Source organism: Thermobia domestica, chromosome 11 (genome assembly GCF_964235325.1).
Source record: "Thermobia domestica chromosome 11, izTheDome1.hap1.1, whole genome shotgun sequence".
Classification (NCBI taxonomy): domain Eukaryota; kingdom Metazoa; phylum Arthropoda; class Insecta; order Zygentoma; family Lepismatidae; genus Thermobia; species Thermobia domestica.
In genome coordinates, this window is record NC_137464.1 from 148,934,942 (window position 1) to 148,948,105 (window position 13,164).

The 13,164-nt window shown below is 35.3% G+C and overlaps 1 protein-coding gene across 1 annotated transcript; it reads right to left on the reverse strand.

The window, feature by feature from the left end:
- Positions 1–381: 381 nt before the first annotated feature.
- LOC145664488 (uncharacterized) lies at positions 382–8,387 on the reverse strand. Its single transcript, XM_081731209.1, has 3 exons — positions 7,951–8,387; positions 4,345–4,645; positions 382–771 (listed from the first exon to the last, which is right to left on the reverse strand). Exons 1-3 carry the CDS (start codon positions 8,140–8,142, stop codon positions 491–493), a joined length of 774 nt encoding a protein of 257 aa, XP_081587335.1. The 5' UTR covers positions 8,143–8,387; the 3' UTR covers positions 382–490.
- Between the last annotated feature and the right edge of the window lie 4,777 nt (positions 8,388–13,164).

Genomic DNA, 13,164 nt, shown 5'->3' on the forward strand with positions numbered 1-13,164 from the left:
TGACCATGGATGACGTCATCGCAAAATCTTTTTTCCTCTGTTACTCCCTAACGACAGAACGTATCGTGATCAAACAAACACCATTCCTTTTAGAAGTTTTAACTCTAGAAATGAAAATAATTTGTAAAAAAAATGCATTTCTAAGTCCAACTGCTCCTTTACGTATATGTAATTATCCCAGCGAAATTACTTCAAAATTTCTGGTGAAATATTTGATAGTTCAGGGGAAATTCCTGGAATACTTCGGTGAATTTGATATTTAAAGAAAATTTGATATTTCTTGTTCACAATGTTTACGACATTACACTCTAACTTAAGATTGTTTTTATTAAATGTCAAATGGAAATAAATACCGATTTAATGAACTATATTATTGAAATATAAAGCCACACAAAATTAATTCTTTAAACTTCTACATTTATTTCTTTAAATTCTACAAGAAAAAGAAGCAAACTTATGAGTATAAAAGATTCATTGTTTAGAAATGGTCTCATTTATTACAACTACATGAATTTGTGGACGATCTCTTTTGCCTCTCCCACGTTATCCTCTCTCTCTCTTCTTCTAACAGCAATTCTTCCCTGTCAGCTTTCGCTTTAGCGTACCGTATTAGTTCCTTTAATTCCATCATTTTCAGATTATCGATTTCCTTCTGTCGTGCAGAACTTTCTAATATCTTTTGGATTCTTTGTTTAGACTCTTCTCTAATTATATTAAATTTAGACTTTGTAACTGCCCTATGTGGAGTTTCCTGTTCATTTGTATTGCATCCTGTAAGAGATAAAATAAATAAATAAATAAATAGAGTTAATTGCCAATTTAAAGCAAATGTTTGAATATTTTCAAAAATACTTATTGCATATATCTAACAGAGTAGCTAAACTTTTGAACAGGTTTGGCAGAAGTGGTCACACTCATAAATAGTGAGCTGGCAGTAACGAACAAAGTACCATGATATCGCTAACATAGTACATCAGCGCCTAAATGTATCCACCAGCAGTGTAAGTCGGGGAAATTTTCCTTGAATGGGAATCGGCGGATACCCTGCTGCACTGCGGTGTAATTTTCCTTGGAGCCATCTTCATGGTGCTTTTCATGAGCGAATGTTTCTCCACGGGCTCCTGATTTATATAACGAGTTGCAATAGCTTCACAGTAATCACTGCAAATGTGAGCATATTCTCCTGACACTGGCAGAAAAATGAGCATAGAAACGATCACGATACTCATCCCAATAACGGTTTAATTAAGACTATTTGATGACACTCACCCACCTACAACTTCTGACACATTACAGTACATAACAGACGCGTCGTTTTGGCATCATTCCTCATAGGTTAATGGCATTTCTACTTCCGTGCCATATAAATCTTAGGAATATACCCTACAAGAAGACCTGAATTGAACTTGGATAGTGGGAACCTGGATCATAAGTAGAACAATGTACTAAACTATTTAACTACAACTAAATATAAGTAATTTTTGTTTTAATATAATTATGTTTTCAAGCATAAATAATATGAATACAAATTTTTGAGCAGATAATGCGCACAGTGGTTTTTTTCACACACAAAACAATTATCAACATTAAAATGGTAACATTGATCTTCATAACTCGTACGGAGCTCATAGTTTGGGAAGACTTTTCCGGGAAAAAATGAAAAAGGAATAGTGTAACACAAAATTAAAATAAAACCATAGTGTCAGTGTTAAAATCAACAAGGAAACGGTTTAATTATAGGAAAAAAGGAGTACGGATAAAGTGTGAAGATTGTTTTGAAAAAGTGAAATCTTTGAGTTATACGTCCCACGCTTATGCCAGTTAGGCTAAAGGGGACGGTGATGCGCGAGTTGGGATCGAACCAGGGACCCTATGCACCAAAGGTGAACGACCTACCATTGAGCCACCGTGACCTAATGACTGTACAAAGTTATTGTCAAACTTAAAATTTACTTCAAAGTTCATATATTTCCAAAGTTCTTCACCAGTTTGTTGGAATATTCCCCAACCCCAAACTTCCCATTGCCTTTTTCGGGGAGAGGGGGGTTAAACCCTTCCACCTCCAAAAATATATTTGTAAACTTGGATTGAAATAACCGCAGTGTATTTATAATTACTGTTTTGTTCGTGTTTCTTAGTACACACCTACGCAGTAGTTTAACATTTGGCTGAAAACATCCTTTATCAAAAGATTATCATCAGAATACCATTGACAAAAATATGTTTGGGAATCATGCCATAACGAATTTTGTTTTCGCTCCATCAAATTCGATGTCTTCAACTGTAATTTAATACACAAAATGAAGATGATCTTGTTTGTGATCGCATTACCGGAAAACGGCTATATTGTTTGAAATTAACTTTAAGAGTTATTTATCACGTACCTTAAATTGGACATTTATTAAAATGCATGTTGTAAGGTAAGTCAAAATCTATGTGAAAATTTCTTCACTATTCTCTGAAGTTACGAATATGAAACTTGGCATATAAACTTTTCATTAAAAATAAGTGGAATCATGTCCCACGTTTTTTTGACAATTACCATTTTAAGAGGTATAACAGGACATTTTCAATAATTTCTTTCTTCACATTTAAATAGACGTTGCGTGTTGTTTGTGATCGCATCACGGGGAAATGGTTCAACAGTTTGAATTGAGTTTTTGAACATAACTCTTACCCCAAGCTGGGATTTTATTATGCAACTTTACTTAAAGAGCGTATCCTGAGGAAGAGGGGGTTCAAATTTATGCCAAAAATATATTTTTTGGAATATTTATTACAGTTCATTGACATGTATTCTAAGAGGAGAGGAGGCTGAAATATTTTCCATGACCCTAATTCCCGTGCAAGGAATGGTGATTTCAACTAGTCCAGAATAAAAAGGAATGCGACTACACTCCCTTTGCTTTTGTAGTACATACTCACATATCACTAGAAACAAACACATATCACTAGAAACACTCACATATCACTAGTCGTGACAGTTAATTACAAATCGAAAACGCTTCACTTTAATAAGGAAATTGCTCTATCTTCTCAACACCAACGACAATCAGATCATGAAACACCCGAATTCTTCTTGGGAATCTGGTGGAGTATGTAATTATAGTTCAATTATTGTATGTTACAAAGGACATAATCTTAAAATCGAATGTAAGAAAGCAATTAGCCGCTGGAAATCAGAATAAAAATATCCCACTCAAAAGTTGCAGTTCTTTAAATAAAAAAAAAGCCAACATCCATTTAATAAATCCTTTTTTTTTTTTATCTCTGGCTCCTAAAATTGAAGTACTATTCTAATATTTGCCTGGCATGATTTGAAGGAAACTACGGTTGGCTCAGGATTTGAATTCTGAGTGTAATAGGTGATTTTATTACTGTTCTATATTATATAGAATTATCCACCTCTTTGTTATTCTACAAAAAATCTTTACTTCCTTCTTTGTAGAAATCGAAATACAAGGGAGTGTCAATAGTGCAAAGAGCTTCATGAGTGGGACAAAGGGGAATCAATGGTGCAAAAGGCAACGCATATGGGGCTTAACAGATTCCCTTGTGCGACATTTTTTCTTTTTTTTTAATTTTAGTTCGATGCCTTACGATTACGTACGAGAGACGGTGATGATGATGAGAAATTGGGAGAAAACGGAAGAACCCAGGGAAAACTCATGCATACGGTGTTTATCCACCACAAAGCCCACTTGTCTGGATCTAATACCGAAAAAGAAACCCAGACCTAGCTACCACGGTCTCACAAGTTCAATGTGTATAATAGAACATGGATGCTTAAATAGTATTTTAGTAGGAATATGGCTTTAAATATGCGTACAAAATTTAATAAAACCCGATTTTGCCCAATAAAATTTAGATCTATCCAATAAAACCGACTGGACTTCTTTTTTCTGGGATTTTCACAAACTTGCTCTTCACAGAGAATTGCAAATAACGTAGTCCAAGGTTTGATAATGAAATTTGAGTTGACTTGAAAGATGTCCTGAGAATTTTAAAGGGCTGAAAATGCACAAACATATTGTTGATTGTTATATGCAAGTCTGCTTTAGCTTAGCAGACCGTGTAAAAACAAACTAGCAGCATATCTGAGCAATAGACTGCCTAAAGGTAAACAAACATCCACCTTAGTTGACCAATATTTATTTTACCAAGTTTTATTTTACCCACATTCTTATTGTTTGAGAATTTATTTTTGAATTTTTTATTGATTTACAGCATATTTTTTCTAGGAATATCCCCTATACTTAGAAGTAACCTAATTTATTTCCTTTTTTATTTATTGAGAAGGTTACACGTACCATGAAGTAAAACTTATTTTAACGTAGATCTTACCTTTCTCAGAAACTTTCTTCATTGAGTCATTATTCGGTTCAACTGGCTCTTCTGTAGATACATAATCCTCCCCTTCAATGCAGTGATCTTGATCACTGACAGTGATTGCATCTGAATCTACAATTGTCGGAACACAGTATCCGATGTATGGGACGACCATGTCAACTTCTGGATTTTCCGGTTTAGGTGGGCATGGAGGACCACCTCCAGTCTTCATTCGATAAGCCATTTCTTCAGCTTTTTCCTTTCTGCGTTTAGCCTTCATACCCTCCCAACACTTCCTTAATTGCTTTGATGTCCGCTACAAAAGAAGAGAACTATGAGTCTAGAACTTAGCCCCAAATTAATTTACAACATGACATTTGAGTAACTAAGAACACCCGGCAATTCTTTCATAGCATAAAAGTATATAATAATCTTACGTAATGTTAAAACAACTGAAAACTAAGTTAATCTAAGCTTTCTCTACTTTTCGAATGCCTGCATTACCAGGGTCCGCAAAAACCTCTTTTAAACTGTTTCTTCTTTGTTTAACCCCCCCTTTTTTTGGGGGGGGTAAATAATTTGCTCTACGTATTTACAGTAGATATGGACAGAAGTAAGTTTGTTTCGCCTTGGTGTTATTATGCAACAACGGGGTTATTCTCGAAAAGTTCACATTAGCTTAAAGCGGAATCTAAACAGTTTCTCGGCTAACATCCGAGAGAAATTGTCCTCCATTTGGACTCGAAACCCAGACCAAGCTACCACGGTCTCACAAGTTCAATGTGTATAATAGAATATGGATGCTTAAATAGTATTTTAGTATGAATATGGCTTTAAATATGCGTACAAAATTTAATAAAACCCAATTTTGCCCAATAAAATTTAGATCTATCCAATAAAACCGACTGGACTAATTAGTCACAAATACGATGAGTCTGTCGACTCCCTGATGAAGCAGTCCTGATAAAAATACGTTGTACTCATCTTTACAAGTTGTTAATATAATCGTCAAGAGTCATTTCAGAGGGACAAAAACATAAACAGTTCTACAAGTGAAACCTTATACAGAATTATATATAAATCAGGAAACTCCCGCCTTAGCCATCGGGACAATCCTGTTATTACCTTAAATGCAAAGCAATAACGGGGAAATTCCGTTATTGTTTGTCATGTAACACTTTAAGGTCAACGTATTATAATCAGTACGCTAAAACAGATATTAAATTACAAATATAGTAAGTAGATATCACTGAATGTCCAATTCAAGCTTATGTTGGAACCTACGTAGGCAGTCGAAAAATTCTGTCAATACCTATCAATATATTTAAGCAACCTTGATTTTTTTTTATAAAACAATAGGCATTCAGGCAAGCAGAAATATACAACTTGGTTTCGTTTTGTATTTTTAGGCTTAACATCCTTATATAATCCCTAGGTTATTAAGAAGACTTTGGCTTAAAGTGACATCCGAACCGCTACTCGGTTTACACTTGAAAGAAGGGTTGTGGTTCTACCAAGAATTGAACATGGGACGTCTTGATTAAAAGGTGAAAAGGAGATAAAACAATGTATATGGTTTGATATGTGAAAATGTCAACATGAAGTTCACACGGTTTAAAGTTTTTTTTTTTTTGGTTGTTGTTGAAACCAGCCAACCCTTCTGCATACTCCACTGTTACTTTTCGTTCTTTTCTTTCTGCGACACTTAAACCTTCTCTAACAAATAAAACTTTAAGCAGGTTGTATGAAACACTGTGTGGAGATCGGAGCTTTTATCAAGCTCTAAAATAAGACAACACGCAGAATTCTTATAAATTGCATCTCTAGTATATGTTGATCGGAACTTATTATAATCTACTGCCTTAAAGGTGCATGTGTACTTGTAGTTTTGGCACTCGTTTTCGAGGACTTACTGGTCAAGTTCAATATTTTGCATGAAAAGTCAATTTTATAAGGAACAAATTTTTTTTGCAAGCCACACAATTAAATAAAAAGTAATATAGTTATATTTTAGGTTAGCATGTGTAGTGTTACTAGTGCCAAATCATCACAAGTTATTTACCCCCGATAAAATAAGTGAATGCATATGAAAGATGGCTCAATTAAATGGTATTTCCACCGGCGGGATATTTCTGCACAGTGTACAGAACACACATTATATGTGTGGCCCCGCGTAACGTAGTCGCTAACGCTCTCGCATTCGGTGGGATCGGTCCCGGATTCGATTTCCGGTGGGGGCACTCGATCGAAAAAGTGTAAAATGCTTTTTCAGGCTAGTCGCCCTGAATAAGGTTTTCCTCATTAACACCAGGCAAATGCCGGGATGGTACCTAACTTACAGGTCCCAGGCCACTTATTTCCTTCCCTTTCTCCGCACAGTGTGCTCATCGAGGGATGTCATCTCTCAAACCTGACGGGCTCAAGATGCCGAGAGCCCAAAAATCTAAATCCTAACATGTAATATGGTTACAAGTAGAGTGTTATTAGTACGAAACCATGGCAAGTGTTATTGAAATTCGTATTATTCCTAAAACCCATTTCTTTTCACCCCCTCGCTTCCGAGCATACCAACCAACACTGACGCGCCTACTCCCTTCGGAGGCACCCCCGCGTGGGCCCGTCAGCGTAACCCTGCCCTGATTCGGTTACCTAGCATTCGTGCTTTACAGTGGCCATCTAACACACGTAGATTTTTTGTTTCTTGCACTGTAGCTTTTATGCTACATATTCGGAAACCGTATTTATTCGCAAATCGCAATGGTATACTCACTCAGAAACGACAAATTACATTCTATTAATCTTAAGAAAATGGGTCAAAACTTCCTTAAGCTAAGCCGTTCCTACCCTACTTTACTTATCCCTATTTTACTTTACTATACCCTTTTAAAGCGGTCCTACTTATCGATGTGCAGCTGAAGCGTGTATTCTGATGTTACCCTAATTTTTCTACAATTACTTCTGGTGTCCCCTTGACTTTCATCTATGCCAAGTGAGGTATTTTCATGTCGCCCAGTGGAAACCTTTTAGACAACAGTAGAAGGAAAGTAGTGAAAGAATTATAATTTGTCAACAATTCTATCTAGTGATGCGTCAAATGTAAACCTGTACGACCTTGGCCATAAAATATAAATGAATAAACTCAACATTCTGCAAAATGTAAAGGAGCTAATAAAAATACAAAATTTTAAAGCACCGGAATACAATTTACGGGGTTAACTTTACAACGCCCACTGCAGCTGGCATACTCGCTCATTAACGAGATATCACACTCCATTAATTTTATGAAAATGGGTCGAAACTTCCTTAACCTTAAGCTAACCCGTTCCTATCCCCACCCTACTCTACTATACTCTTTTAAAACGGTTCTACTTGTAGATACGCGGCTGGAGCGTGTATTGTAAAGTTTATCCCCATTATATTTTCACTTGGAAGCAAAATATCCAAAATTTGCATGAAATTTCAAATATCTTTTCGTTGTGCTGTTATATGTATATTATTTTGCATGTAAACAATTATTCAAAACTTAATCGCATTATAAATTATAAATAGCGTAGCGTATTTAGTTTACACAAATATTTAAAATCCTATTTTTTAATAAATTCCTAAAAATATAAAACTTACTTTGGTGACATCCATATGACTGTTAAATTCTTGAGCTATAACTTCCCACGTATCATTCTTCACTTTATTAGAAGTGGCGTCTGTTCTTTTATTTTCAACTGCATTTTTATATTTAAGCAGCAAAGCTGTAAGTATCTGCCTTTCACTTTCTGTATATGGTGGTGATTTTAACTTCATACTCGCCGCCATCATTTATCGATGTTTACGATATGCAATAGAAGAACTGACCTTCGGAGCGTTACCTTCCACTGTTTTCTGACGAAATTTTAGCCTCGCCCGAGGTGTGGCTACACCAACCAGCCCCCAGTGTTAACCGTACCTGAGGGATGACTTTGGAAGCTCTATGCATTGCACAGTCAAGGAGAAGGTTGAGGTATCCCACAGGTACGGTTCGTCTAGGGGACCCCTACGGGCTCGACTATGCATATGGCCCTAAATCAACTTGCATTCGGCTATCATTCACATGGCGGAAACATTGTTCTAAATAGTGTAACCTAATATCATTTGTTTAATGTATATAAAAAATTACGTTTATATTTTAATAATAAAGAAACGAGACATAAAATAAATGTACAAAAAAAGATTTACCTTGAATCTAAAAAAATAGTTTAATATAACGACGTGGAACGACAACGATGTGGAGTTATCATAAAGCACATGTTCTAACCTCATCATCATAAGTTTGAGAATTTACCCACTAGGAGGCACCACTAATGAGGCTTTGCGATACCGTATCTAACTTTTTGCGATTTGCAAGTGTCCTTAGTATTTGAAATAATTTATTAATAATTGAAATAACTTATTAATAATTGAAATAACTTATTAATAATTGAAATAACTTATTAATAAACGTATTATATATTAAGAAATGGTAATGTTTATATTATAGTTTTAGTGCATGTAGGAAAAAAGTATATGTCTTGCCTAGTTTTTATATTGCGTTAACTGAAAATATTGCGTTAACGCAAACCAAGATGGAAAGTGCAATACTGTATTGTGAATAATTATTGCGTTTAAAATTGCGAATGCAGAATGAAGACCCTTCAAAAGTTTTTCAGTTAACTTTATAGATTATTGCAATACTTATTTTATACACAAAATAGAAGTTCACGGCTGTTATTATGGACCATTTGCCTGTGTGTCTACCATTTTATGGAATGATGCCCCACTTATAATTTTTTGTACAATGTATTGCAATTGTTATAATATTTATTCAAACAGTATGTAAGACACATTGTGTTAGTAACAGACAACTTAGTGAGAAACATTGTGTGAGTGAAAGACTATTTAGAGGATATTCAAGAACTATTTAGGGCAAACTAAGAATAGTCAAGGGGGGCAAACTAAGAATAGTGAAGGGGTAGTTACGGGATACTAAATATAGTCAGGGACTATTTAGGGGATAATCAAAGTTTAATTAGGGGATACTAAAGATAGGCAGGGACGGATTAGGGTATACTAAAGATAGTCAAGGGGTAGTTACGGGATACTAAAGATGGTCAGGGACTATTTAGGGGATAATCAAAGGGGGGATACTAAAGATAGTCATGGGTAGTTACGGCATAGTAAAGATAGGCAGGGGGCTAATTAGAGGATACTAAAGATAGTCAAGGGGTAGTTACGGAATACTAAAGATGGTCAGCGACTATTTAGGGAAAAATCAAAGGCTAGTTAGCCCATACTAAGGATATTTAAAGACTAGGTACCCTAAATTAAGGATATTCAAGGAATATTTAGGAGATATTCAAGGACTATTTAGGGGATATTCAAGGAACATTCAGGGGATATTAAAGGAATATTTATGGTATATTCAAGAACTATTTAGGGGAAGCTTAATTATAGAGTACAGAATGAGGGCCTTTTCTTTTGATATATTTAGTTTGAGAATGAATATTGCGGTGGGGCGCAGTACAAAATGAGGGCCTTTTCTTTTGGTATATTTAGTTTGAGAATAAATATTGCTGTAGCCCGCAGTACAGAATGAGGTCCATTTGTTTTGCGATACTTAGTTTCAGAATAAATATTACGGTGGGGCGCAGTACAGAATGAGGGCCTTTTGTTTTGATATATTTAGTTTGAGAATGAATATTGCTGTAGGCCGCAGTACAGAATGAGGTCCATTTGTTTTGGTATATTTAGTTACAGAATAAATATTGCGATGGGGTATAATGGTCCTTAGCTTATTTTAGAATTGGAATAAGGCTACATACAGGTGTACTGTTAACGCAAATACGTGTAGAATGTGAATCGGAAAAAAGTGCACAGAAACGTGTTGTTTTATGAACCCGTTTGCAGACGACTTAATACTATACTGAATGCTTTTGAATAAGGCCGCTAGGTGGCAATACTTACCACATGATTGCGTCAAAACATGCGTAATCTTGTTCAATGTAATGACATATATAATAATATATATTACGTTTTAATATCATTTTATTGTACGTCGTTGGACGTAACGTGTTGTTTACTCTTGACTTATTACTAGTGCTAATAGTAGTACTGAATTGAAAATATAACATTTAGTGAAAAATATTATTTCTGTTTTACAGTGTGTGGACCCTGCAGTTGCAGAATAAAAATTAGCGAGACCATTTTTACCAAGAACAACTAAGAATTAGAAGGTGAGTGTATTTCATAATTATTATAAATATATTTATTGAAAGCAGTTAGTAACCAAGACTTTTTTAAAACCAATTTAATGATCATTTTTTTAGCTGAGCTTGTTTTTTAACCAGTAATTAATAAACAAGTTTCTTTTATAGTTTTTTCAAAGCAAGTTATTGATTATTGCCTGTTTTGCTAGGTTTTTCTTTATTACATAGAACTCAAAATTTTTTTCTTTTCTTTTCTTTTGTTTTAGATGGATTTCCTGTGTTCAACTGGTGAGTTCAATATGATTGATGAACTTTTCCTGCATGAAGTTTTACGCGGTCTTGATGACTATTCTCGTGTCTTCAGTACGTGGAAGGCGATAATGGAGCTGCAGCGATTAGGTCATTGAGCCAGTGTAAGATGTGAGGCTTTACTACACGCTCTTCGTGCTTTAGAAGGTAATGACCTTATACTTTTAAATCATTGCGTTTCAGCCGCCGATGTGCTTGAGTTATTCGTGCACGGATTTTTTCGTAATAAGGAGTTTTACAATTATGCTCAAGACAGATTTATGTATTTAATGGCGTGCGGAGAAGGGCAAATAGATGAAATAAATAATACAGAGTTATCCAACTTTTTTGATTTTGGTTCGCGATTTGTTTTGGATGAATCTTTAATTCCATCTGAATTACCCATAACTGTGACCCCTCAAGAAAATTATAACTTGAGTGATGAAGACTTGGCATTTTTAGATGGAGTAAATCTAAATTCCGATGAAGAACAAGAAGTGAGGAGATTGGTTAAAAATGTGGACGATGCTGTGGTTAAACCCACGCAACAAGTCCAGGGACAAAATCCTGTATACAATCAGCCTTGTGTACAGGACAATCATGGTTATGGGGACCAATCTGATCCTCAACCTGGACCCTCACATGCTCCTGACCCCGTGTTTATTGGATATGGGAGCAATAATGGGAAAAGTACAAATAGTACTGATTGTAGTGCTAGTGGTAGTACTAGTAGTAGTAGTAGTGGAAATAATAATGAGGGGGAAAATCAGAGTAATAATAACTTCGAAGTAGTAAGAGAGAGCAGAAAACGGTTTCGTAAGTTTCAACTTACGGGCCATGAAATCGCGGTTAGACCAGTGGATAATGAAAGACGTATTGATAATCCACAGGCCTATATTGAAAGCTTATTTAATTTTGCATTAGAACATATGTTATCTAATGCTCGCCCTACAGATTATATTGGACTGTACATTGATAGTAGCAATAGTAGAAATTAGTCTCTATATGTTCCATTTAGAAGAAAACCCGATTTTTCTGCTCAAACTGTCCTTTCCTCAGTTGAACGAGTTTTAAATTCAAATGAGGATTTCCTTTTGGGGCATGAGGTATTGTTTCGCTTCCACGTAGCAGAGAGTATGCATGGAAACGGAAGAAATGCAGCAAGTGCTGTTGAAAAGTATTCCAAACATCAAGATTATTTGGAAAAGCGTTTAATACGCATAGAAAACAATAATATGTATTGCCTTCCCATGGCAATTGTGTGGTGGATTACAAAGCACACCGCAAGTATCGAAAGTTTATATAAATTAAAAGCAAGAGATTATGATACATGGGTTCTTAAAGCAGAAGTTCTCTGCGAAATGGCAGGAGTTGACGTTAAAGCAAAGGGTGGATGTGATTTTAAAGACCTGGATTTGATACAATCATATTTAAGTGGTGAGTATCAAATTGTGGTGTATGAGGAAGATGAAAATAATGACCGGGAATATATAGTACGTTACCCGGGAGAGTATGCAGAGAATAAAATCTTAATTTTCTATAGGAGAGGTGACACTGTTGGCCATTTTGAACCCATTCCATACATTAAAAAATTACTTGGTAAATTGAAGTATTGCTATTGTTTGCAAGCATATAATGGGTTAGCATATAAACATAAGTGTGAAACTCAGTGTTCTCTTTGTGAATGCAAACACGAACGAGATTATAATAGTAATAAAATTAAATGTAATGCGTGCAATAGAGAGTTTGCTGAGGGTACATGTTTTCAGAATCATAAGAAATGTAATAAAGGCGGAAAATCTGTGTGTGATAATGTTAAGGTCTGCAATAATTGTGGTATCATCTTTGATAACAGGCGTCGAAAATCAAACCATGTGTGTGGTGAACATTTTTGCACGACTTGTCGTAAGCATGTTGATATCACTCACACATGTTTTGTACAACAACAAAAGCCTGTACATACTGATAGGTTTATGTACATTGCATATGATATAGAAACGATGTTAAAGGCCAAATGCGCGCGGTGAAAGGGAACATGTGGTAGTACTTGTATGCTGTAAGCATATTTGCCACAACTGTATGAATAAAGGTATCGATGAGTCCTGTAAAACTTGTGGTGATAATAATGGAAATCGTTTTCTTTTAAGACAATGACGGACTTTATTAACAATGTATTGGCAGACCGACCTGACTTTAGACGTATAATTTGTATTGCACATAATGCTAGCAGATATGATGGTTTTTTCTGCCTTAGAAATCTAATAGAAGAGCAGCATCTTATTCCTAATGTGGTAATTCAGGGTCAGAAAATTTTTAATATTAATATTGGTAA